The sequence below is a fragment of the Panthera pardus genome, unplaced genomic scaffold (assembly GCF_024362965.1).
Source record: "Panthera pardus isolate Hobbes unplaced genomic scaffold, ASM2436296v1 HiC_scaffold_24, whole genome shotgun sequence".
NCBI lineage: Eukaryota > Metazoa > Chordata > Mammalia > Carnivora > Felidae > Panthera > Panthera pardus.
Window position 1 is genome coordinate 46579511 of NW_026526810.1, and position 22231 is coordinate 46601741.

General features: G+C 37.9%; 1 protein-coding gene across 7 annotated transcripts in view; it reads left to right on the plus strand.

Moving 5' to 3' along the window:
• Nucleotides 1-22231, plus strand: part of ATP8B4 (ATPase phospholipid transporting 8B4 (putative)) — a 253329-nt gene that overhangs the window by 146029 nt on the left and 85069 nt on the right. For all 7 annotated transcript variants that reach the window (XM_019442149.2, XM_019442151.2, XM_019442152.2 and 4 more), the window contains exons 10-13: nucleotides 4947-5105; nucleotides 11890-11978; nucleotides 14575-14771; nucleotides 20810-21018. In XM_019442149.2, coding sequence (XP_019297694.1) covers nucleotides 4947-5105; nucleotides 11890-11978; nucleotides 14575-14771; nucleotides 20810-21018 — 654 coding nt within the window. The remainder of the gene's footprint in view (nucleotides 1-4946; nucleotides 5106-11889; nucleotides 11979-14574; nucleotides 14772-20809; nucleotides 21019-22231) is intronic.

The window sequence follows — 22231 nt, forward strand, 5'->3', positions numbered from 1 at the left end:
ATTTACTCAGTAAAAAATACATTTAACACAATGACCAGGGGCTTGCTAAGCCTGCAGATACAGTGGTTAATAAATCAGACCTAGGCCTTGCTTTCACAGAGCTGATAGCCCGGCAGGGAAGACATTTGAACAAGTGCTCATTCCCAAAGAATGAGCCAAATTTAGTTTGGCAAAGGTCCTACAGTTCTCAGGCCTTAAGCACGTTGTTGACACATAAACACACTCACTATATACCAGGCATTGTGCTAAGTAACTGTACACATTATCTTATTAAATCCTTATAGCCTTGAGAGGAAGAGATTATTACTGCCTCTAATTTATGGGCAAGGAATTTGAGATTCAGAAAAATTGAATAATTTTCCCAATGGCACATGGTTACTAAATGGAGGAGCCAGAATATGAGCCCAAGACTGCTGGCAAAGCCTATTTTATGGAAGGCCACAAGAGGCTGTGAACTACAAGCAGAAAGTCAGCATTGGAGAAGTAGGGGAATTAGCATGACAACCTAGCTCCTGATCAGGATAAGAAATAAATTTTAAGAATACTCTAAATTGAAAGGCACAAAATTAATTACCAGAGATCAAGTATACCTAGGACTCAGATGACATCATCATATTTTTAAAAAGCAGCAATGTTCTCAGTGATCTTGAATGTCAGGATCCCTGACAAGAGTTTATAGAAGAGTTGGCTAAATATAGAGACCAGTACATGCAAGACAGTGTTTTGGGTTTTGGTAGGTAAATCTATTTATTTAAAAATTTTTTATATAAATGTTTTTATACATTTCTAACATCAGAAAATAATTGATAAATAGTCTGTTGAATTTTGTAAGGAAAAATAAATAAGTTGATCTAATATTGTAACAAGTCTAAAAATAGAGCAGGCCTTGATTTTTCATGTTAAAGTTTTACGGGAATTGAAAAGCTTTTTATAAATAAGTAGCTGGAGATAGTTTTCAGTTATACATTTGTAGACTAGACATTTTTATGCCTTGGGGAAAGTGCTGGATATAAATTGTGCAAATGTGTTTAAGAATCTGTTGCATATTGTTACTGACTGGACTGAGATCTGTTTTTTTGCAGTTTATGACAAGTTTACATATTTTGTATGACTGTTAATACTGAGTTCCGAACCAGGGAAAGGTTGACTCTTTATTTCAGGAATCTTGGTGTATTTTATGGTCCTTTATAAAGAATAGCATGTGTGTAATTAAAATACACAAAAACAAACATCTCTTTTTTGTTAAAAAAAAAAAGGCTTGGTCAACATCTTATGACTTTTTACTTACCAGATAGTTTCCCATTCACCTGGACAGAGGCACAGCCCAACAGCATAGCTGATATGATTGTAGGAGACATATATTCCATCTAAAGGCAAGAAGAACAGCTTCCCTTTTTACTGCTGGTATTGATATGGCTATTATGGTAGTGATGATGGGTGGCTGAGGCTTGAAGTTTGAAGAATGAAGAGGCTTTAGAAAATAGGAAGGTGACACTCTTCTTTTAAGAAAAAAAAATTTATCACATCATCAGGGCAACAATTAATGGTCAGTCTCCTAAACTCAGAAACTCTTGGCTGGAGAAACTCTTTAACAGCAATGATGATGTCTTACTCAGTAGATAATTTGTCTTATTAAAGAGTTGCAGTGCAGATAATCAAGAAATAATGCTAATAATAATATACATCACGAAAGCCAACTTCTCTGGAGAATCATGGAATATTGGGTATTGACTTCCATTTTCATGATAAACTATAGATTTCCATTTGGAGGTAAATGCTTTAGGTAAAAAAAGTTATTAGGTTGGTTATTAACCAACAACTCAGATGACTAAATTTAGAGTCCTGAGGAAGGGTGAGAATAAAATCTTGTGGATTTTGTCTAGGATGGACCTAGAATATTTCTGTGTGACTGTGAACTGGGTGAATTGCTATCTGCTTTCATATCTGTTCTCCTCAGAGGGGAAAACATAAAACTAGCTAGTCTGATTATATTTCTATCTCCTCATTGACATGATCTTTGTCCCAGTTGTTTCATTGCGCATTAAAGATGACTTTGTGCTCTAAACATGTTTATAGTGAATAACCATCTGAGAAAAAAATACTATTTTTCCTAAATTGTTTTCTCATTCATTGTCTAACTGACTGTTTACTGCCTCCAACTCTTTTCCAGTACTATTAGCAAAAGGAAGAAGGGTCCTAAAGTTTTTCCTTAGTCTTTATTATGCTTTATGGCTAGGGTACCTATTTGTTTGCTTCTGATGTGCTTTAAGGTTCCCCCTTTCCCCGCCTAGAGTTCTCAGATATGTTTGTATCTTGTTAGAGTTAGGTCAACCTAAGCCCATGATGGTGGCTAGCCTCCTAGGTCTTCCACTCCTCTTTTATCATTATCACCATGGAAATAAATCCTCTTCTTTCATTCATCTTAAATCTACTCTAGCACCCATCTCAATTCCCACCTTCTCTTTGGAAACCATAGGAAATTTTTTTCCATCTCTACAACAAATACGCACTAAGATCTTATTATGTAGGCAGTATGGTAGGCTATGGGGATACAACGTGAATACAGTGCTCTCTTGAGAGGAAACTATTTACCTTTTTTTGGAAAAGGGAAGAAAAAGTTAGGAAGCTTTTGTTTTATGCTAACAAGGCTAAGAAAGGGGAAGCTGAGTACTTCTGAAGACAAAAAAGAAAAAAAAGAAAATGTACTTTGGCTTTGTTCCCACCACTTTGTTTTGACCAGGCTCTGTATTTAGTACTTAAATCAGTAGGACCACACTCTTTGAGAAAGGCTGAACTGGGGGTTGGCCTCCAAGAACCAAGGCAGAACCCCTTGGCCTTACTGCCTGTTCCTGTCTAGAACCACACCCTTGGTGTCAGGCCAGAAGTTGGAAGAGCCTTGGGGCCAGGGAGGAGTGAGCCAACATGTTCAAGGCTGTATTTGTCTCCATGTCAGTCTTTGCTTGCGACAATAAAAATGATCAAATGAGCCTGTTTTTTATATTTCTATTGGCAGGGACTGTGTATCATGTTGTTTTTGCCCAAAACACATTTTTATTTATTTATGTTTTTTTGGTGGCCAACTTTGAAGACTTGAGAAATTGAGTCTTGGGTCAAGAAACTGGAATAAGCTTTAAGGGTTGCTATCAACCCAATATTTTATGCAAGTTTTGCTGGCGATACTCAATTCAAAGTTCTATAAAATTTAGGAATGAAAATTATTGGTCAAGAGGAAAAGACTTTGAGTTCTTAGAATTTAGAAAAAGTCCCCTCTTCCACAACATAATTGTCCAAACAACTTGGGCCAGTTGAAATCAACTTTAATTTACTTTTTAATATCAGTGATAGGCCATAATGGGAGCAACCAGAATTTAGCCACTTCCCTTTGTATAAAAAATGACTTTGTGCAGGTTATTTAACCTCACCCAAATCATCCTGCCAGTACTCTCTATAAGTGGTGGATGTCCAGGAAGACGCTAGTGAATGCCCAAGTGGGGGCTATTCAGGCAGCACCTTTGTTATAACTGGGGAAAGGAAAAAGGAGTTTGGAAAAAGCAGTCCTTAGGCCCCGAGGCCCTCTCTCCTTTCTGTTTTTTGTTTATTTTTTTGTTTTTCATGCAAGATCCAATGTTAGTAATCTGGTTGGCCAGGAGTCATCAGGCCATGTGAAAACTGGCTGCTGTCACCTCTAAGAGTTTTAAAAGCAAAAGTTATCATCATAGGAAGGAAGGGTGTCTGTGTAAGAAGCCTCTAGGTTCAGGTGCTGGGTGAGTGGTGTGACAGAGAACTACAGAGGCTCTGTAGGCTGGGCTGGTCTCCTTTCTCTCCAGTCAGTGCGGAAGACTTCCTTTTGTATTTTCCAAATGCCACTTTGTATGTTCCCTTTGGCTTTGATTAAACACGTGTATTTTTATTGTTCTTGAGAGGTGCTAATCTCACTGCCGACTTGGGTTTGAGCCCTGTTTGGATCTCCCCACCACCTCTCTTTTTAATTCCTTTCCCTTTTTGCCCTCTCTCCCTCTGTCTTTCAAGTCTTGGTACTCATTACTTATTGAAGTTTAACCCCAGCAGTTTGCAGTGCAAATGCATTTAATCTAATAGTTGTATTTTGTGAAAAGGTCCATACAAGATTATTTCTGGTTTCTTTTTCTGTCAAAAGAACCCCCACCCTGAAAGTGTATTTTCTTACTGAAATAATGGAACGAATTGATTTATTGATTTGGAATGGGCATACCCTTGGTTTGGAATAGGCCTGGAAGTAAAAAAAAAAAAAAAAAAAACTGGAAACATATTCTGGTCAGTTTGGGACAAGTTATATGGTGGCTTTGAGAGGCCCCAGAACTCTGCATCTAATCAAGATAAGAAGCCTACAACAGCTGAAAAGAATCACATGCATTCTCAGGCACATGTGGCAAACAAGGTCCAGGTTTCTTGGTGGGGGGATATAGTAGGACCCCCGAAATTCTGAGCCTAGAAAGGCCTGATTGACTTTGGTTGTGAAACTGGAAGTATGCCATCTTAACCTCTGTAAAAGTTCACAGTAAGTAAAAAGAGTGTAAGAAAGACCTTTAGGACAGTCCCTGCTTTATCTTTTCAGAAATCATTGTTACAAACTAGAAGTACAGGTAAATGATTTTTATTTAAGGAAAAAAAAAAACCAACCCATGGATCTCAAGGTTTCTATTGTTATTTGAATAATGCGGAAAGCTGTGTTAAAAACACTTAATAGATTTCCATCTTTGTATTCATCGCCCCACCTCCTCACCTCGCCTCCCGCCCCCGTCAAGCTTGTTTTTTCTAGTACAATCTTGTGTACATAACATTGCACTGTCTAAAAAAAGGAAAAATATCCTGTGTATTAGAAGCAGGGTGGTAACACAGTACTGTGGATTTCCAAAGAGAGTTTGAGGTGAGTCATAAACAAGTTTTGTTTTTGTTTTTTTTTACAGGGACTGTTGTCTGTGAGGCGCCTAACAACAAATTAGATAAATTCACAGGGGTTCTCTCTTGGAAGGACAGCAAGCACTCCCTCAACAATGAGAAGATAATCCTGAGGGGCTGCATCCTGAGAAACACCAGCTGGTGTTTTGGAATGGTTATATTTGCAGGTACAGATGACTGCCCAGAGTTGGCTATGGGGGAGTCCTTCCTGAGATATGCATGGGCAGTCTGCATCTCTCCAGGTTGGATGAGCATGGTGCATCTGTTCCACACAAGGTGCTGCTCTGGGTTGACGGCAGAGGACAGCATCACTGCTCTGGAAATAGTCTGGGTGGCCCCCCTGTGTGAGCAGCCACTGACATCATGATCTTATTCTTAAGGGGTGCTTGGGCCCTCATTGCTTGGCGGGTGCTAGATCCCCAATGTTTAATTTTTCTTTCTTTATCTTCACCTCAGTCATGCCCATCCTTGTGTGTATTAATCAACTTTAAAGTGGGGGAAGTAGATGAAACAAAGCCCCCCACCCCTCTCTGCTGTTAATTTTGTAGTTTGCAAAGGTCAGGTAATCCTTTTGGAAAAGGTTTCTTGGAGATACTGCAATCATTTCTGTTTATACTCTGTAGCTTCTTCTATTATTTGTCAGCAGGCAGTGGGTCCTGGAAAGACTACATGATGGAGGCAGTGAGGGAGGGGAAGTGCCTCTTACTCTTCCTGCTGGCCGCTTTCTGCATCTCTACTTTATCTCTGCAGGCCCAAGGTGGCATTCTCCTGCTAAGGGAGCTTACAGTAGCTCCACTACATAAAGCCACTCAAATTGTACTCATGGCATCAGTTGCCAGCCCTGGATTTTTAAAAATCCTGTTTATTATGACACCGAAATGAGACGTGTTTTTGGGTCTGTTGACTATGTGCAATCAAAACTGGAATGTTTTTCTTAACTGACTTTCCTCAACAACAACAAATGTTTATTAAAGACTCAAAAGTGTTCCAAACCTGGAAAAGGCCTCCCAATTCCTCCTAAATACTTTCAGCTGTGGATTTTAGTAAGGCTTTTGCTGCTTGGGGTATTGCCATTGTACGGACTTGAGAAATCCCTAGAAATATGGCAGTATATGTTCTTTTATCTGGGGATGAATCTGCTTTCATAATTCTCTCATCAGATGCTTTCATTCATTAGTCAGGGGAATAAACCTGTGACCACATATTTTCTTATTTGCATCTCTCTTGCATTGAAAAAAGAGGCTTATATATCAGCCTTCCTTTATCTTCCCACACAATGAAGGGGAGACTTCTTGAAGGTCCTTTCATGGGAAGGACCCTTCTGGTCTGCTTCCTGTCATCATAGAAATTGAGGAGCTTTATCCTAGGAATGGGCTATAGCCCAACATTTTGTTTGCATTCTTGTGAACTTGTTTGGAATGACTGAGCTATGGTTCAGCTACAGCATGTTATGCTAGGACAGCTGCTGTGAGCCACTCAGAAGCCAAGTTTTCCTCCATAAGGTTTGCTCTATGGGAAAATGTGCATACCTAGGAGAAAGAGGGGTAGTAAGTTGAACAGGTCTCCCTCCAAGCAGGTATAATAAAGAGCTCACAGAATTTGGACTGGACAGAGCTAGGTTCAGATTTGTTTACCAGCTGTAGGATGTTAAGCCTTGGTTACTTAAACTTCCTAAACTTTAGTTCCTTCAGCTGTAACATGGGGATAATGAATACATTAGAGTCACTCTAAAGGCTCAGCGAGACAATGCATGTGGAAGAGGATGCTTGATAAATGTTAGTTTTCTTCCTTCCCTGCTTCTTCCTTCTAGCTTCAATTCCAAATGCACTGCCTGCTCCATAGACTGAGAATTGGGAGTGGGTACTGTTCTTTGGATCTTGGCAGGCAGAAGCAGGGAATATCCTCTTCTTTTGTGATATGGACTGGATGTTCACTGGACCTTCATGAGGCAGATATTTGTAAAGCAGAGAATGCCTGCATTGACTTGAGTCTGGGTGCAAATGTTAAGAGGAAGCTTAACTAGAACAGTGACAGGCTGGGAATGGTTGGTTTCATCAATGTCAGATTTGAACAGATGAGTCTTTCATAACCCTCAATCTTAAGATATCTAATTTGGGGAATGAGTTCCAGCTGAACACTTAGATCTTATGAAAGTTATCCAAAGTGAATTATTAACTATTCTTTCTTTATTACCCTGGTTGCACCTATCACTAGGGATTGTGTAAGGAATATAGTTGATGCAGACGTGGTTTGCTTTACAAATCTATAATTTACGGGGGTTTAATATGCATTAACAGCTAGGTCATGCCTTTCTGTTAATAGTTTTTCTTTCACTCAAGAGAGGAGGAAGTCTTGTTTCTGAGTTGTAGGAGTCTTAGTCATTTAAGGAATCCATAGGAGTTAGCACCATTTGGTGCATAGTAGATTTTTGCATTGGATGTCTTCCATTTGCTCCTCCAGATCTACTCTCACCTTTCCCACTCTTCTTTCTGCCTTGGGAGGCTGACTTGTATGGTTTCCCCAAATAGGTTTCCTTGAATTTTGGCTTCTAGTTAAGGAAGGATCTCGGGAAGAGATCAAAGGGAGAAAGAACACTGAGGTCAAGGTATTTATTTCCCCAAACTTCCTCCCTGTGTGGTCACTTCAGCCTGACTGGGACCCTCAGCATAAAGTTTGTCTTTCTTAAGGCTGCAAACTCTATATTGTCCTTTAGGGTCCAGTTACCACTCCCTCTCCTCACTCACCCTTCCCCCTGGCTTAGAGGAACCTCTTGATTGTTACTAAGTCTTTGGTTACTGCATTAACCTTTTGCTTACTCTATACCCCCTCCCACACTTTTGTAAAGAGTCCCTTTATAAAAAAATTTTTCTCCAATTATCCTTGTTCAGTGCGTCATCTATTTCCTGTTTGGAATCTGAATGAGTCAGTCTTAAATACAACATTGATTGAATGAGTCAGTGAATTAACGAATTAATGGAGTATTTCATATAGTTTTAAAAATAGTGGTTAAGATCAAGAGCTTCTAAGTTAGATATATCTGGTTTTGAACTCTGGTTCTGATCCTAGTTACTTAAATACTTCATTATTAGTGAAATAAGGATAATAATACCTCATTCATTGGATTGTTTTGTTTTGTTTTGGTTATTTATTTATTTAACTTCTTTCTTTCTTTCTTTCTTTCTTTCTTTCTTTCTTTCTTTCATGAGTGAATGGCAGAGGGGCAGAGAGGGAAAGAGAGAGAGAGAGAGAGAGAGAGAGAGAGAGAGAGAGAGAGAGAGAGAATATTCCAAGGCTCAGTCTTACGAACCTGAGATCAAGGCCTGAGCTGAAATCAAGAGCCAGATGCTTAACCTACTGAGTCACGTAGTGCCCCATTGGATTGTTTTAAGCATTAGCTGAGATAATAGATGAAAAGCACATATACATATTGCCTAAAACATAGCAGGTACTTAATAAATTAATTCATTAAATAGTTATTCATTGAGTGCCTACTATGTGGCAGGCACTGTACTTTTTCGTTTATGATTGAGAATGTAAGGGATACCTGGGTGGCTCAGCAGTTAAGTGTCTGACTCTTGATTTTGGCTCAGGACATAATCTCACAGTTCATGAGGTTGAGCCCCTCATCAGGCTCTGCGCTGACAGTGCCCAGAGCCTGCTTGCGTTTCTCTCTCCCTCTCTGCCCCTCCCCTGCTCGTATGTGTGTGTGCATGTATGTGCTCTCTCAAAATAAATAAATAAATATTTTAAAAAAGAATGTGAACAAAAACAAATGCAGTCCATTCACTTGTGGTTTTGACTCTGGTAGAAGAAAGAGACCTTAATCTCAGATAATTGTAGTGATGAATATATAATCTCAAACTGAGATAAGTGCTCTGAAAGAAAAGAACATGGACTTATAACAGTATATAATGGAGGAATATGAAGAAGAAAGAGCAAGCTAGCTAAAAGTCACATTGTGGACAAAGGCCCTGTGGTAGGACTAAGGATGGTGAGGTAAAACTAACAAACAAACAAACAAACAAAAAAGAAAAAACAAAATTTAAGAAGGCCAGTGTGGAGTATGGAGAACATGGAGGATAAAGATAGACATGTGACTGGAGATATGGATAGGAGCTGGACCAGACAGGACATTCTAGATCTGTATCTAGAATTTTGGTCTTTATCCTAAGAGGATTGGGAAGCCATTGCAAGTTTTTCAAAGAGATGGCGTGTGTGTGTGTGTGTGTGTGTGTGTGTGTGTGTGTGTGTGTGTTAAATTTGAAAAGCTGATTATTGCCTACAGTATTTGTAAAGTTGGTAAATATCAAGTCCTTATAAGAGTGTATGATTGGGGTTGGGGAGGAAAAAAATATTCGAATTGGGGGAAGAGTGGATGCAGGGTGACACAGTTACTAGGCTTTTACTATAGTCCATTTGAGAGATGATGGTACTCTGGGCTAGAGTGGAAGTCATGGGCATAGACTAGACTCTTAGGCTTCCCTCAGCTTTCACAACTGGATGGATAGCAGTGCCATTCACTGATATAAGGAACTCTGAGGGATATCACAAGCTGGGCTGGACCAGGGCTGCCCGAAGGGCCTTAGAAGAATCTAGCGAAGATGCCATATAGACAAATATATGGGTTTACAGCTCAGAGGAGCAGTGTGAGCTGGAAATTTACATTTGGTCTACAAATGATCATTGGAGCTGTGGTCTTAGATGAGATGGCTCAGGGAAAGTAGATTGAGAAAGAAGATGGGCTCTGTCTGAGTCTTAAAGAATCCCAAGGTTTGGTTGCTGTATAGAAAAGAGTGAGCATCACGGAAGACAAAGGAGTGAACAAAGAGGTAGGAGGAAAAACAGGACAGTACTGTGACACAGAGGTTAAGAGAAGAGTGTGTTTCAAAAGGTTGGAATAGTCAACAATGTCAAGGGCTGCTGACAGGTACAGAAAAGGCACGGAGGATATTGAAAACACTAGATCTGAAACTAGGTTGAGTAATTAGTAGGAGATGAGGAAACAGGGGCTGTTGAGTATAGAAAATTCTTTCAAGATCTGTGACTATGAGGGAAGAAGAGATGTGTAAATCAGCATCTGTAGATATATTTCAATAAGTGCTTAAAAACCCATTAAGTATAGTCTCTGCTATTCTGTGTGTGTGTGTGTCCAAGAAATGTAAATTTTTAGCACAACACTGGCTCTGTCAGCATTTCAGCTTTTACTAATCACAAATTTTATTTGCTCATTGTGATCTTTACTGTACAAGAAATACTTCCCACCCTCAGTGTCCATATGATTTCAATAAACTATTCTGAGAAAGTGTGGGTGGTCTCCTTTACACAACAGTAGTTGGGAATAGGACACTGGGGTACGATTTCAAATTCAAAACTGAATTTTATGGGACCCCAATCTTTGCTGCTATTTGTCTTTTAAGTAAAAGAAAGTCTTCTAAGGATGTGCCCATTCTTCCCTGACTTCTAGGATGGCATAAAATTTTATGTGTGCCTCTGTTCGTTCTTTCAGTTCCACTTTTCTGCTATATTAAATGGCTACGTGGATTGATGATAATAATGAGAAGAACACGTGAAGAGGAACACTAGCGAAATCAGTATAATTAAAGCTTCTTTACTTCCATTTAGCATCTTCTTTTTATGCAAGGAATGCCCTTAGTAATATATTCTAATATGTTCCTTTGTTAATCATCTAGTTATCTACTTCTAAAGCAGTTAGTAAGATTCTTAGAATTACTTGAGAAGGCACTTAGTAAATATATCATGAGATAGTGTATTTACCTGAAATAAATCTAACATAAGATTTAAGACTATTCTTGCCCTTACAGAAAGTATGTATCATATGCACAGTGTGCAATATATAATAATAGTTTAACTTGATGTATTATTTGGAGTTATTCTCATTTCTCCAAAAAGCACCACAAATCTTTTTGGGAAACAGATCCTGAATTTGATTTCACTCTCTTTTTTTTAAGTCTATTTGTTTATTTTGAGAGAGAGTGGGGGAAAAGCGAGGGAGGGGCAGAGAGAGAGAGGGAGACAGAGAATCACAAGCAGGCTCCATGCTCTTAGCATGCTCTTAGCATGGAGCCTGAAGTGGGGCTTGAACTCAGGAACTGTGAGATCATGACCTGAGCTGAAATCAAGAGTCAGATGCTCAACTGACTGAGTCACCAGGTGCCCCTATAATTTCATTTCTTATTTTAACTTTCCATTTTTGATCTCAGTGTTCTGAATTGTGTTTATTACTACATTCTTTTTAACATTCCAAATTATTCCTTACTTGGATTGACTTTGTTATCTTTCATTGCTTCAACTACATGCACATCCATACAAAGCTTTTTGAAAAATAGCATTTCTCAAACTTTTAAGCCACAAGTTCTGTCTGGATTTATCCTATTTGAGGGAGACCAGTTATCTTGCAGTCTCCAGGGTTGTTGTTAAGCAACCAGTTGAGAATTATACAAAACTTAATTGGCCCCTCTTCTTTTTTCTTTCCAAACTAAATTTTGTATTTATTCATATTAATTAAATTTGCAAATAAAAATTTAACCTTATATTGACTAAAATTATGGGCTAGGTGTGTAAGAGGCCTAAAGATGATTCAGACCTAGATCCTGATATAAGACAAGGAGATGCATAGCTTGATTGCAAGGTGGGAAGCAAAACTTACTCTCTCCATCCACATAACCATCACTTCCCCGTTCATACCTCTTAGGAGACTCATTAACCTAAAGATCAGGCAGAAAAGTTGATGGTAGCCAGTAGTGTTCTACCATCAGCCATCAAGATCAGAGTTCTCAATGTTTTTTGGTCCCTGTTCTTAATAAAAGTTAAATTATTTTGAAAAAAATACTGTTCTCCTTTCAGGAACATTTGACATGATAAATAATAATAATAATAATAATAATAAATCATCAAATCATTTTAAAGTTTTATTTAATTTTGTTTTTGCAGGTCCCGACACTAAATTAATGCAGAACAGTGGTAAGACAAAGTTTAAGAGGACAAGCATTGATAGACTGATGAATACTCTAGTACTATGGGTAAGGTACTAAAACAAAATTAGGCAAATCACTATCATTGGTATTTTAATATATTTCTTACATTTTGCTGGGAATTCTTTCATAAATATTTATTTTTTTTGTGGAATTTTATTTGGATATTTTGCATTTGGGGCCCAGTTACATTGCCTTCTACTTTCTAGATTATGATATCTCAACCATCAGTAGAGTTTCTCATGAGAAGTAGATCAGTGCTTATGGAGGCCTTCATGGTCTTGCAAGTTCTCCATATTCCAAGTACCTGCATTTGTTTTTAAAAAATAAAACATAATTTTTAAGTTACTTGGGTCTTTTTGTTGTCTTACCTTTGCTCATGTCCTCTCCACATAGCTTATGGATGGAGCTGGCTTCATGGGTGTGCGATCTTTGTAGTTCTACAGGTTCCCCACTCAGAAGGGCCTCAATACTTGGATGATTGATCTGCTGTTGCCACGTGGAAATTACCAAAAATCCAAAGGTTATCAATAACCTTTGAACAAGGGGGTCCTGCCTTTTTATTTTGCACTGAACTCCCCAATTTGTGTAGCTGGTTCTGCTTATGAATCTTCTAAGGCCCAGGTCATAGTTCTCCTCCTCCATGAAAGCTTCTAAACCTCCTTAGCCCAGGATTATCTCTTTCCTCTGAATTTTTTTCTCTTCTGTGCTTTTGAAATGATTTTCTTTTCCATCCATTTACCAAAAACAGTCTAGTATTCTTTGTGTTTTACCCTTTTGTCAGTAGATCTTGTGTGCTACCTGATGCTAGGTACCTGATTGTTCTCTGACTTTTTGTGTAATATTGTTTTGCATCATTGTATTGGAATTAAGTTGAAGGACATTGACTAAATGTGAGGACAGTGGCTTTGAACTACGCCCCCCTCCATAGACTCACAAACAATTATAAAGAATTTGAGTTCAATAAATATTTGCATAACTGATATGTGATAGTGGGACTCTGATTAAGGAAAGAAGGAAGTGAATTCTTTTTGGGCACAAAATATTGACCTTGCTTTGTGCTTTACTTTTGGTATCATCCTCAGACCTGGGCTTTCTTCCTATTACACTCATCCCCTTGGGGCAGAGTCTCAGGGGCCAAGGGAACATGTTTAGCTTGTGCCCCCTCCTAGAATTCTCTGTTTAAATGGCCTTGAGCCCACTTCTAGGGCTTGCGTGGGGATTGTATATGTATCTACCACACATACACAAATATGTATTTACAGAGTAAAATTACTGATTGTGAAGGAGAGACTGTTCCAACTTTTCATATTAGAACATTGAATGCCCCATTAGATTATTAGAAGCTGATTCCATCCTGAGTTAGAGCATTTAATGCCAAATAGTACCAATTTTAATGCCCTTAAAGTAATTTACTTCAATTAATTGGTAGTATTATTGAAAGAAAAGAGGATACCATGATACAGGTATCAGGTAGGGTTTCAGGAATTCACAACTCTACTTTTCTCTAATACATGGCTTTCTAATGCACTTTAAATCGGGTTTTCCCCATACTCTTTCTACATAAATGTCTTATATGTCTATCTTGTTCATGAATAAAGAAGAAAGCAGTCCTAGAATGCCTGAATATTCCTTTTTTAGAGGAAGAAGGAAATAGCAGGTTAAATACATTCCTGTTCCCTAGCTTCACACTCCCCCTCCCATCAGTGGCTGATCTCTGCTCCTAACACAGAATGAACTTGGTAGAGCAAAGTTCTCAAAGCCCCATATTCAGCTCAGATCTTACGTATTCATTTATTCATTGATTTGGTGTCTTTCCTTTCCAAGGCTGGCATTTGGGCTCATAAGGAACTGACCTTGCTCTCTTTCTGAAAGTTGCTATACCTCCAAAATGTCTGCTCTACCTAATACTGATACTAATCACAATGTAAGAGTTGGCTAACAGTTTTCAGGTTGATTCTCACTTTTTTTTTTAATCTCCAAAGGAAAACATATATGGCATGCAGTATTTTAATTAATCTTTCTTTTCCTTGTTAGCCTTAAGTAAGGATTGTGCAGCTAGATCTGTAGCCAAGAGACTTGACTGGCTTCAGGTTGTTCTTTAGCACTGACGTTTTCTTCCTTTTGCTTTTATGCCTTAGGCGACTGTATAACTTATCATTCAAACAGGACACTTTTGCAAGTGAAAGGAGGGAACGCAATTAATATTCTGCCTGGATGACAGATACAAACTGGGGCTGACCAGGGCAAATCAGGACATACTGCCTTCCTAAGCCATCTAAATATATGCCCTTGTCACAAATCAAGGTTGTGAAGTTACTGGCTTTTGACCATGGACAAGTTATATAATCTTTCAGTGCTTCTGTTTTACTTTGTTCTGGTTTTGACCAGCAAAGTGTGACTAAAGATTGTCCCTATATCAGAAAATCACTGGAAGAATTAAGTGAGAAAATGCATGTAAAATATTTAGTCAAGTAAAACATAAAAATATTAAACTTGTACGATTATTGATAAGTATGAAGAGCTTCGCATGACTTGCTTTTCAAATGACAATTTCTTGGAGTTAGGAGTGTAACTGGATTGTGTTGATGTGACTAGTTTTGTGTTCAAATTAACCTTAACCAGACTTCCATTCTCATTTCAGATTTTTGGGTTTCTGGTATGCATGGGAGTTATTCTTGCAATAGGAAATTCAATCTGGGAGAATCAAGTTGGGGACAAATTCAGAACTTTCCTCTTTTGGAATGAAGGAGAGAAGAACTCTGTGTTCTCGGGATTCTTAACATTCTGGTCATATATTATTATTCTCAATACAGTTGTGCCCATTTCATTATATGTGAGGTAAGATGAGAATTTATACTTTAGAAAAGCCACTTTGTCAAAAGACTTTGTTCTGCATCATCATGTTGTGCCTAATCATTTTTGTTTGTTTTAAAATTACCACAGTGAGGTAGATGTCTTGCTCTAACTGCTTATGATCTGCTACAGCTGTTACAAATGAGGCAACTAAGCTGTTTAATCTGCTTCACTTTTGTATTTTCAAATTATAATAAATGCATTTCATTTTCTTCTTGATTTGATCTGGTTTCTTAGGAATGTTTTTCTTTGGAATAAATGGACTACAATATAATCTCATGCAACCTGATCAGTTAGAATTGAGTTGATATTGGGTAAGAAGTGGAAGACTATTTGATGAGATCTGTTGAGATGATGCTTCCCTGCTACTAGTCTGGCTCCAGATACCTGGATTCAGATTCTGTTCCACCACTCACTAGATCCATAACCTTGGGCAAGTTATTTCACCTTCCAGTGCCTTGGTTTCCTCATTTTAAAAGTAAAGAAGACAATATTCTACTTAATAGGATTGTATAAAGAGTAAACAAACTGTAAAGCTCTTAAAAGAATGTCTGACACATTGTAAAAGCTTAATGAATGTTAATTTTTCCTATTATTAGTAACTATAATATAAAGAAGTTGAAATATAGTGGGTGGTACTTGTCCATTGTTAAATAAGAAGTCTGACTCCTAGCTCTCACTGCAACAGGACCTATCATTTCTAAATTTGGACCCACAAATTAGAACTAAAATGATCTCTCTCTCCCCATACACACACACACACACACACACACACACCTCTATATGTATTTATATATGTACATTTTTGCGTGTGTGTATGTGTGTGTATTTGATAAGGCTTAGGAGTTGGCCCTAGAGTGTATAACTGAGATTTTTAAAAAATGTTTATTCATTTATTTTGAGAGTTAGAGAGGGGCATGTGCAGAGAGAGAGAATCCCAAGCAGACTTTGTGCTTTCAGTGCAGAGCCCGATGCAGGGCTCAAACTCAAGAATCATGAGATCATGACCTGAGCCGAAATCAAGAGTTAGACACTTAACTGACTGAGCCACCCAGGCGCCCCAATCCTAATCCTACCAAGACTGAGACAGATAATCCTAAAGACACTAGAGCCAAGATGAGACTTGGTTGTTTGACATTCCTCATCACCAGTATTTTAACAATACAAGAAATTACCAGCTCTAAATCCCCACTAATTTTTACAAGCTTCTTTTTCTCTCTTTCCAAAATCCTAACTATGATGAAGCAAGGGAAGTTCAATGCACAAAATCCACCCTTGTTTTGGATAGCAGTCAGGAAACTGAAATGTCAACTTGTGGGAAATTGACTTGAAGTAGTGGCATGTGGCCACAACACCACAAATTGCTCTGGGCCTTCTGGAGCTGTGGTCAGAGCAGGCTCTATTTAAACTGTATCCTACTGGCTCATCTTTGATTCTGAGGACCTCTTATGCTTGTATCCAATTATAAAGTCTGTAGTAAATCCTGCTTTTTGCCAGAAGAGCTATGGTCAGCTTTTATAGCTTTCCTTTTATGTCCTAAATGAACAATAAATGCTCATAGTGGCTTACCATCTGCACATGTGCAGTTTCATATGTCCTCATGAAGGAAGTATATTCTGTGTATGCTCTTTCTTTGAAGTGTGTTGGCATTTTTCATTTAATAATTTGAAATATTGGTGTTTTAGAGGTCAAGGCTAAATTCCCAGGTTAGCATTGCTTTTCTTTCTAATGTGTCCCCTGCAGTGGTGGAAAGGAAACCCAGTTGGAATAGTCCAAACCCAGGTTATCGTCTTGGCATGTGTGACCTTGAAGAAAGCGCTTGGCTTCTCTGTGCCTTAGTTTGCCAATGAACTGCTCAGGAAAATGGTGGGACTAAAATAATTGGTTTCTTACTTCCTTTCTGCTCCAAATAATACTACCTTACCCTAGGTAACATTGTGTATTTTATATAAAGTGTCTCCATATACTTTATTTTATTTATGTCTCCCAACAACCTTATGAAGTAGTTATTGCCCAACTTCTTTTATAAATGAGATGATTTGCTTGGATCATGGGGCCAGTTAAAGACAGAACCAAGATCCAAACCCAAGTCTTGTGACACTTGGTACACTGGTTTTCTTCTCTCCCTAAGCTGTGTCTGGTTTATTACTCAGCAAAGACCCCAAGAGAAAGAAAAAAGAGCCTAGAGTTCTGTACCTGTTGGTAAGGCATAATAATTATGAAGGTAAATGTGAGCTTTCCTCTCATCATACAAGAGCAGTGATTCTGATCTCAATGTGGAGGGGGAAAGCATTCGAAAGAATGTCAGGTTGCTCAATCCTAAAGACTGAGATCTACAAAAACAGCGTATTTCTGTTTGGAGAGAAGGCCTTCTACAAAAGCTTCCCTTAGGCTTTTGAATGGGTATGAAGAATAATGCCATAGGTCACTTGAGGATAAAAGTGCTGAATTTACTTTGATCGGTTAACAATTCCACGTGAGCAAAGGATGTTGATGTTGGTAGGATACTTCTATGCTGTCAGTTTGTTTATCTGTAGTGTTAAAACATACCCAGCTACGGTTTTTTAAATACATCATCCTAAGAAATGCAGCCACATACTCCCAAGGAATTAAATTTTGGAAGTTTTTCCCAAAGCAATAGGAATTCATTTCTATGTTGCCTGTTTTGCCACAGAATGGGTGGAATCTTAAGCCCTGCTCTTTGAGCATTCAGGCAGAAAACACTAAGCGCTTGATTATGCTAATTATGAACATTTGTCTCCTTTTTCCTGCTATTATAAGACAAAGAGCTGAATGTTCCACTATGACTGTCCTGAATCCTCTTTCCCAAACAAAAAAGACACCCTTCCTCTCTACAGACTATTTTAAGATCCAAGAATTCAAATTAATTTACAATACTTCCATTGGTTTGTATTATAATACAGAAGGATCACATGTTGTTTCATTCATTTTGCTTTGAATTTTCAGGAAGCTATCTTACTTTTAGAAAGATCAAAGCTTCAAATTGTTTGTACAGTTACTTGTATAATGCCATTTTTAGAGTCAGGTCTACATTGGCTTTACCAATGTCTGAAGTCTAGTCTTGGCTCTGTGGTTAGTTATTTGTGTGACCTTGGGTTAGTCACTTGACTTCTAGGTCTTAATGCCCTTACTAGTGAAATTAGGGAATAGAAGGTCAGGATTCATTCATTCATCTGCTTATGACAGATAAAGCACTGTTCCTGGTCCACTGTAAGTGCTAATGCTTTTTGAGTGAATGGAATAAAGAAAACAAAGGTAAAGTAGAAAAGCTAGCAGAGAATTTACAGGGAAGTATGTGTGTGCGGTGGTGGATATGTATGGGTCAGCTATAACAGTAAGTTACATAAACGAATACAGAAAACGCCTTATTTATTTTTCTTTTGTATGGTTCTACAGAATCGTAGAGTAATTTTTAGTTTAAGTGAAAAAAAGTGTTGCCATTTAAATAGTTAGGAAATGAACTAGCACCATACAACTTTCAGAGAGGGAAATGTTAGAAGCATAGAATTTAATGCCTAGAAAGGATTTTTCTATCATCTTTTGTCTTCAGGGAGACAAATGTTAAGAGTTACTGTAATCAGTCACTGTTAATTTTCTCACTTGACAGATGAGAACACCAAGGCTCAATTCCCATTAAGTTCAGAAATAAGCCATGGGTCACTGCTATTGTCATTACTCTGTGATACTGGTCTGGATGTCCTTGCTAATGTTCTAAGACATGCAGCTGAAATATCAAGGAACAAAGGAAGACATGAACCTGAAACTGAAATAACCCTATTAGAAGGGACGAGCATAGACAATGTGATTATAAACCTAGAAAATCCAAAAGAGTAATTCTGCAAAGATCTTAGTAAGATAATTCAGCTCAATGTCTGATTTTGTGGCATAAGCAAAGTTTGTTAACATTAGATAAGGCTTTTAACATTAAAAAAAACCTTTCCATTAGGCTAACAATAATTTAAACAATTATGTCATCAATGAACAGATAGATGTAATGTCCAGTAGCAAATCTATCCAGCTGTAATGTGGACCTATGTGAAAAACAAAGCAAATGAAAACTAAAACTCCTTATCAATAGAGGTACTTTTCAAAATTCAATTACTGGAAAGACTTACCCTTCTCTTTGAAGTTGCACTTGTATATTAAAATGAGTTACTTCCAAGTAATTAAAAGTTTAACATAGACTTAATACAAATCTTAAAGAAGTTTTATGAGAAGGTGGGGGTGTGGATGCTAAAATGTGTTGAACATATCAGCAAGAATAAATGAGTGGTTCCAGCCAAGAACTTTTTAAAAAGAGAAGTATTCTCTTACACCCTCTCAGGTATCGCCAATGTTTATAAAGCTGTAATTATGAAAATAAGAGATGTATTAAGTGACATATTAAGGAATAAAATTGAAATCCCTAAAGTAGATTCTAGTGAGAAAATTAATTTATATGTGACATGGAAGCATCCCAATGCAATAAGGGAAAAGGACTTGTTTTTTTTTAATAAATGGTGATAAAAAAGCTTTATGTTTGTAAAAATTGAAATTAGCACATCATATGTACATCATCTTTATAAAAATTCCAATTGTGATAAAGAATTAGATGTGGAAAATTTGGCAAAGAACCACTAGAAAAATATAGATGTCTGTATATATAATCTTGGCATAGGGAGAGCATATCCAACAAAACTCCCAAAACAGAAACTGTGAACTACTGATAAATTTGATGAGTTAAAAAGACAACTTCTTTGTGTCAAAAATAGTGGAAACAAAATACAAATGATAAGTTGGTAACATTTGTATGATGTATATATGTCATGCATAGTAAATGCTAATTTTCAGTAATCTTATTGTAGAAACTTACATTGCTAACCTTTTTGGAAATTGATTTAACCTTACATATGACAGAGATTTTAAAAGACATACCTTTGGCCATAGAAATAACATTTGTAGAGTTGGAAAGTCATAAATTGCCACTAGATCATGAGACAATGCTCTTTTCCTGGTAAATGGGCAAACTAATATAATAACAATGATAATATTGAGATTTACTCAGTATCTATTATGGTTTGCTTAGTGCTTTACAGAGATACTGCCACCTTTTTTGGCAAATTGAAGCCACATCAAACGATATATTAGAAAGTCCTCAACAATACATTTCTTTAGATCAGATATCTGACAAATATCTTTTTTAAAAAATTTTTTAATGTTTATTTTTGAGAGAGAGGAAGAGAAAGAGGAAGGGAATGAGTGGGGGAGGAGCAGAGAACGAGGGAGACACAGAATCTGAAGCAGGCTCCAGGCTCTGAGCTGTCAGTACAGAGCCCGATGTGGGGCCCAAACCCATGAACCGTGAGATCATGACCTGAGCCAAAGTCAGATGCTTAACCAACTGAGCCACCCAGATGGCTGGACAAACATCTTTAATAATAGTTTGTACGAAGATATAAAAGAAATGCTAACTTAACAGGCTATACAAGAAATCTCCACTAGGCCTGTTTAATATAAATGGTGAACCATGGAATATTCCCCAAGACTTTATGCAAAGTCTGTATTTTCATGGTGCTGCAAGAAAATGACATAGGAAATTTTATGAACAGACTCTGCTGAGAGTCTTCTGAAGGTCACTAGGACCTGGAGACAGAGCATCCACATTTTTTTTTTTCTAAATTCTGAAGACTTTGACAGACTTATTTTTTTATTTTTAAAATTTTTTAAGTTTGTTTATTTAATTTGAGAGAGAGCCAGAGAGAGTGAGCTGGGGAGGGGCAGAGAGAGAGGGAGAGAGAGAATCCCATGCAGGCTCTGTGCTGTCAGTGTATAGCCACATGCGAGGCTTCAACCCTGAACTGTGAAATCATGACCTGAGCCTAAATCCAGAGTCAGCAGCTTAACTGACTGAGCCACCCAGGCTCTCCTTGACAGACTTCTTACTTTGGCAACGTTTTGTATGTTCTGAAACTGATGGAGCTTTTCTTTCTTTTTTTTTTTTCCCCCATTTTAATGGATGAAAGTATGGAAGTCATTCGTCTGGGACACAGTTATTTTATAAACTGGGATCGGAAGATGTATTACCCTGAAAAAGCAACACCTGCTGAAGCTCGGACGACCACTCTCAATGAGGAACTGGGCCAGATTGAATACATTTTCTCTGACAAAACAGGCACCCTCACTGAAAACATCATGACTTTTAAAAAATGTTCTATTAATGGGAAAATCTATGGTAAGGGAAGCAGTTCTTCGTACTGATATTGGTTTTTTTTTTTAATGTTTATTTTTGAGAGAGAGAGGGAGAGAGCGCAGGGGAGAGGCAGAGAGAGAGGGAGACAGAGGATCTGAAGTGGGCTCTGTGCTGACAGCAGAGGGCCCAGCGCAGGGCTTGAACTCACAAACTGTGAGATCATGACATGAGCCGATAGATGCTTAACCAACTGATCCACCCAGGCAAAACATATGTTTTTTTTAATTTCCCTTAAAAACATAAGCAGCCCTATTTTAAAAACCAAACCATTTATCGCTGACTTTATCATTAATATGGGCACCACCAGCATCTAACATAGTGCTTGGCATATAATAAACAGTCACTAAATATTTGTTCAATGAATGTTGAATAATTTAGATGAAACTTTGGATTTGTTACCTTTCTTGGGTATAGATGGGGGTTAGATGTGATACCGTCTGAGGTTCCTTTTTGTGCTCCCACTGTGTGATTGTGCTTTGTGTTGCTTAATAGGCCAATATCCCCGAGAGGGCAAGTTCTTGGTAACTTGATTTATCTCTGTAAAAGGAGTATTTCATATTTGCTTCCTCACAGCTCTGGAATTGATGTTAGGGCCTGTGTTTGGGAGAACTTACAATTCATTCCTAAGAATTCACACTGCACAGGGCTACTTTTGAGTGGGCAGATAAACTATTTCATCAACATCCAGTTCCTATTTTGTATACATCTGTCAGGATACCTGCTCTGTACCAGGATTTTCAGGCATTCTATTTGTATGTGATTTGAGCCAGTTAGCAGACAGTTTCCTCTGCTGAAAGCATGAGGTGCAGCAGAAGCCTTTTGTTGGGTGCCTCTGGATTCCTAATCTCATTTCACTGGACTCTGAGTGTCCAGTTTTTCAGTCCAGAAATCTCAAGAAGAAAAATCCAAGAAAGAGAGGGAAAACTTCCCTTTATCTCCTGATGAGCAACTTCACACATTGCCAAACACTTTAAAGTAAGATTTGAACTTGAACAAAATTAAGAAATACAAGAAGTTGATTTTTATGCTGTCCTACCTATTGACCTCCCTTCGCTACCCCTACCCTTCTAATCCCCTCTCCTCTGCTCCACCTCCCCTTTTCTGAGAGAGAACCAGATGATTTTCAACCTGGACTTCCATAAGCCCTCAGTTACATTATACATTTCTCATATCACTGTTATAATAAATGGTAAGT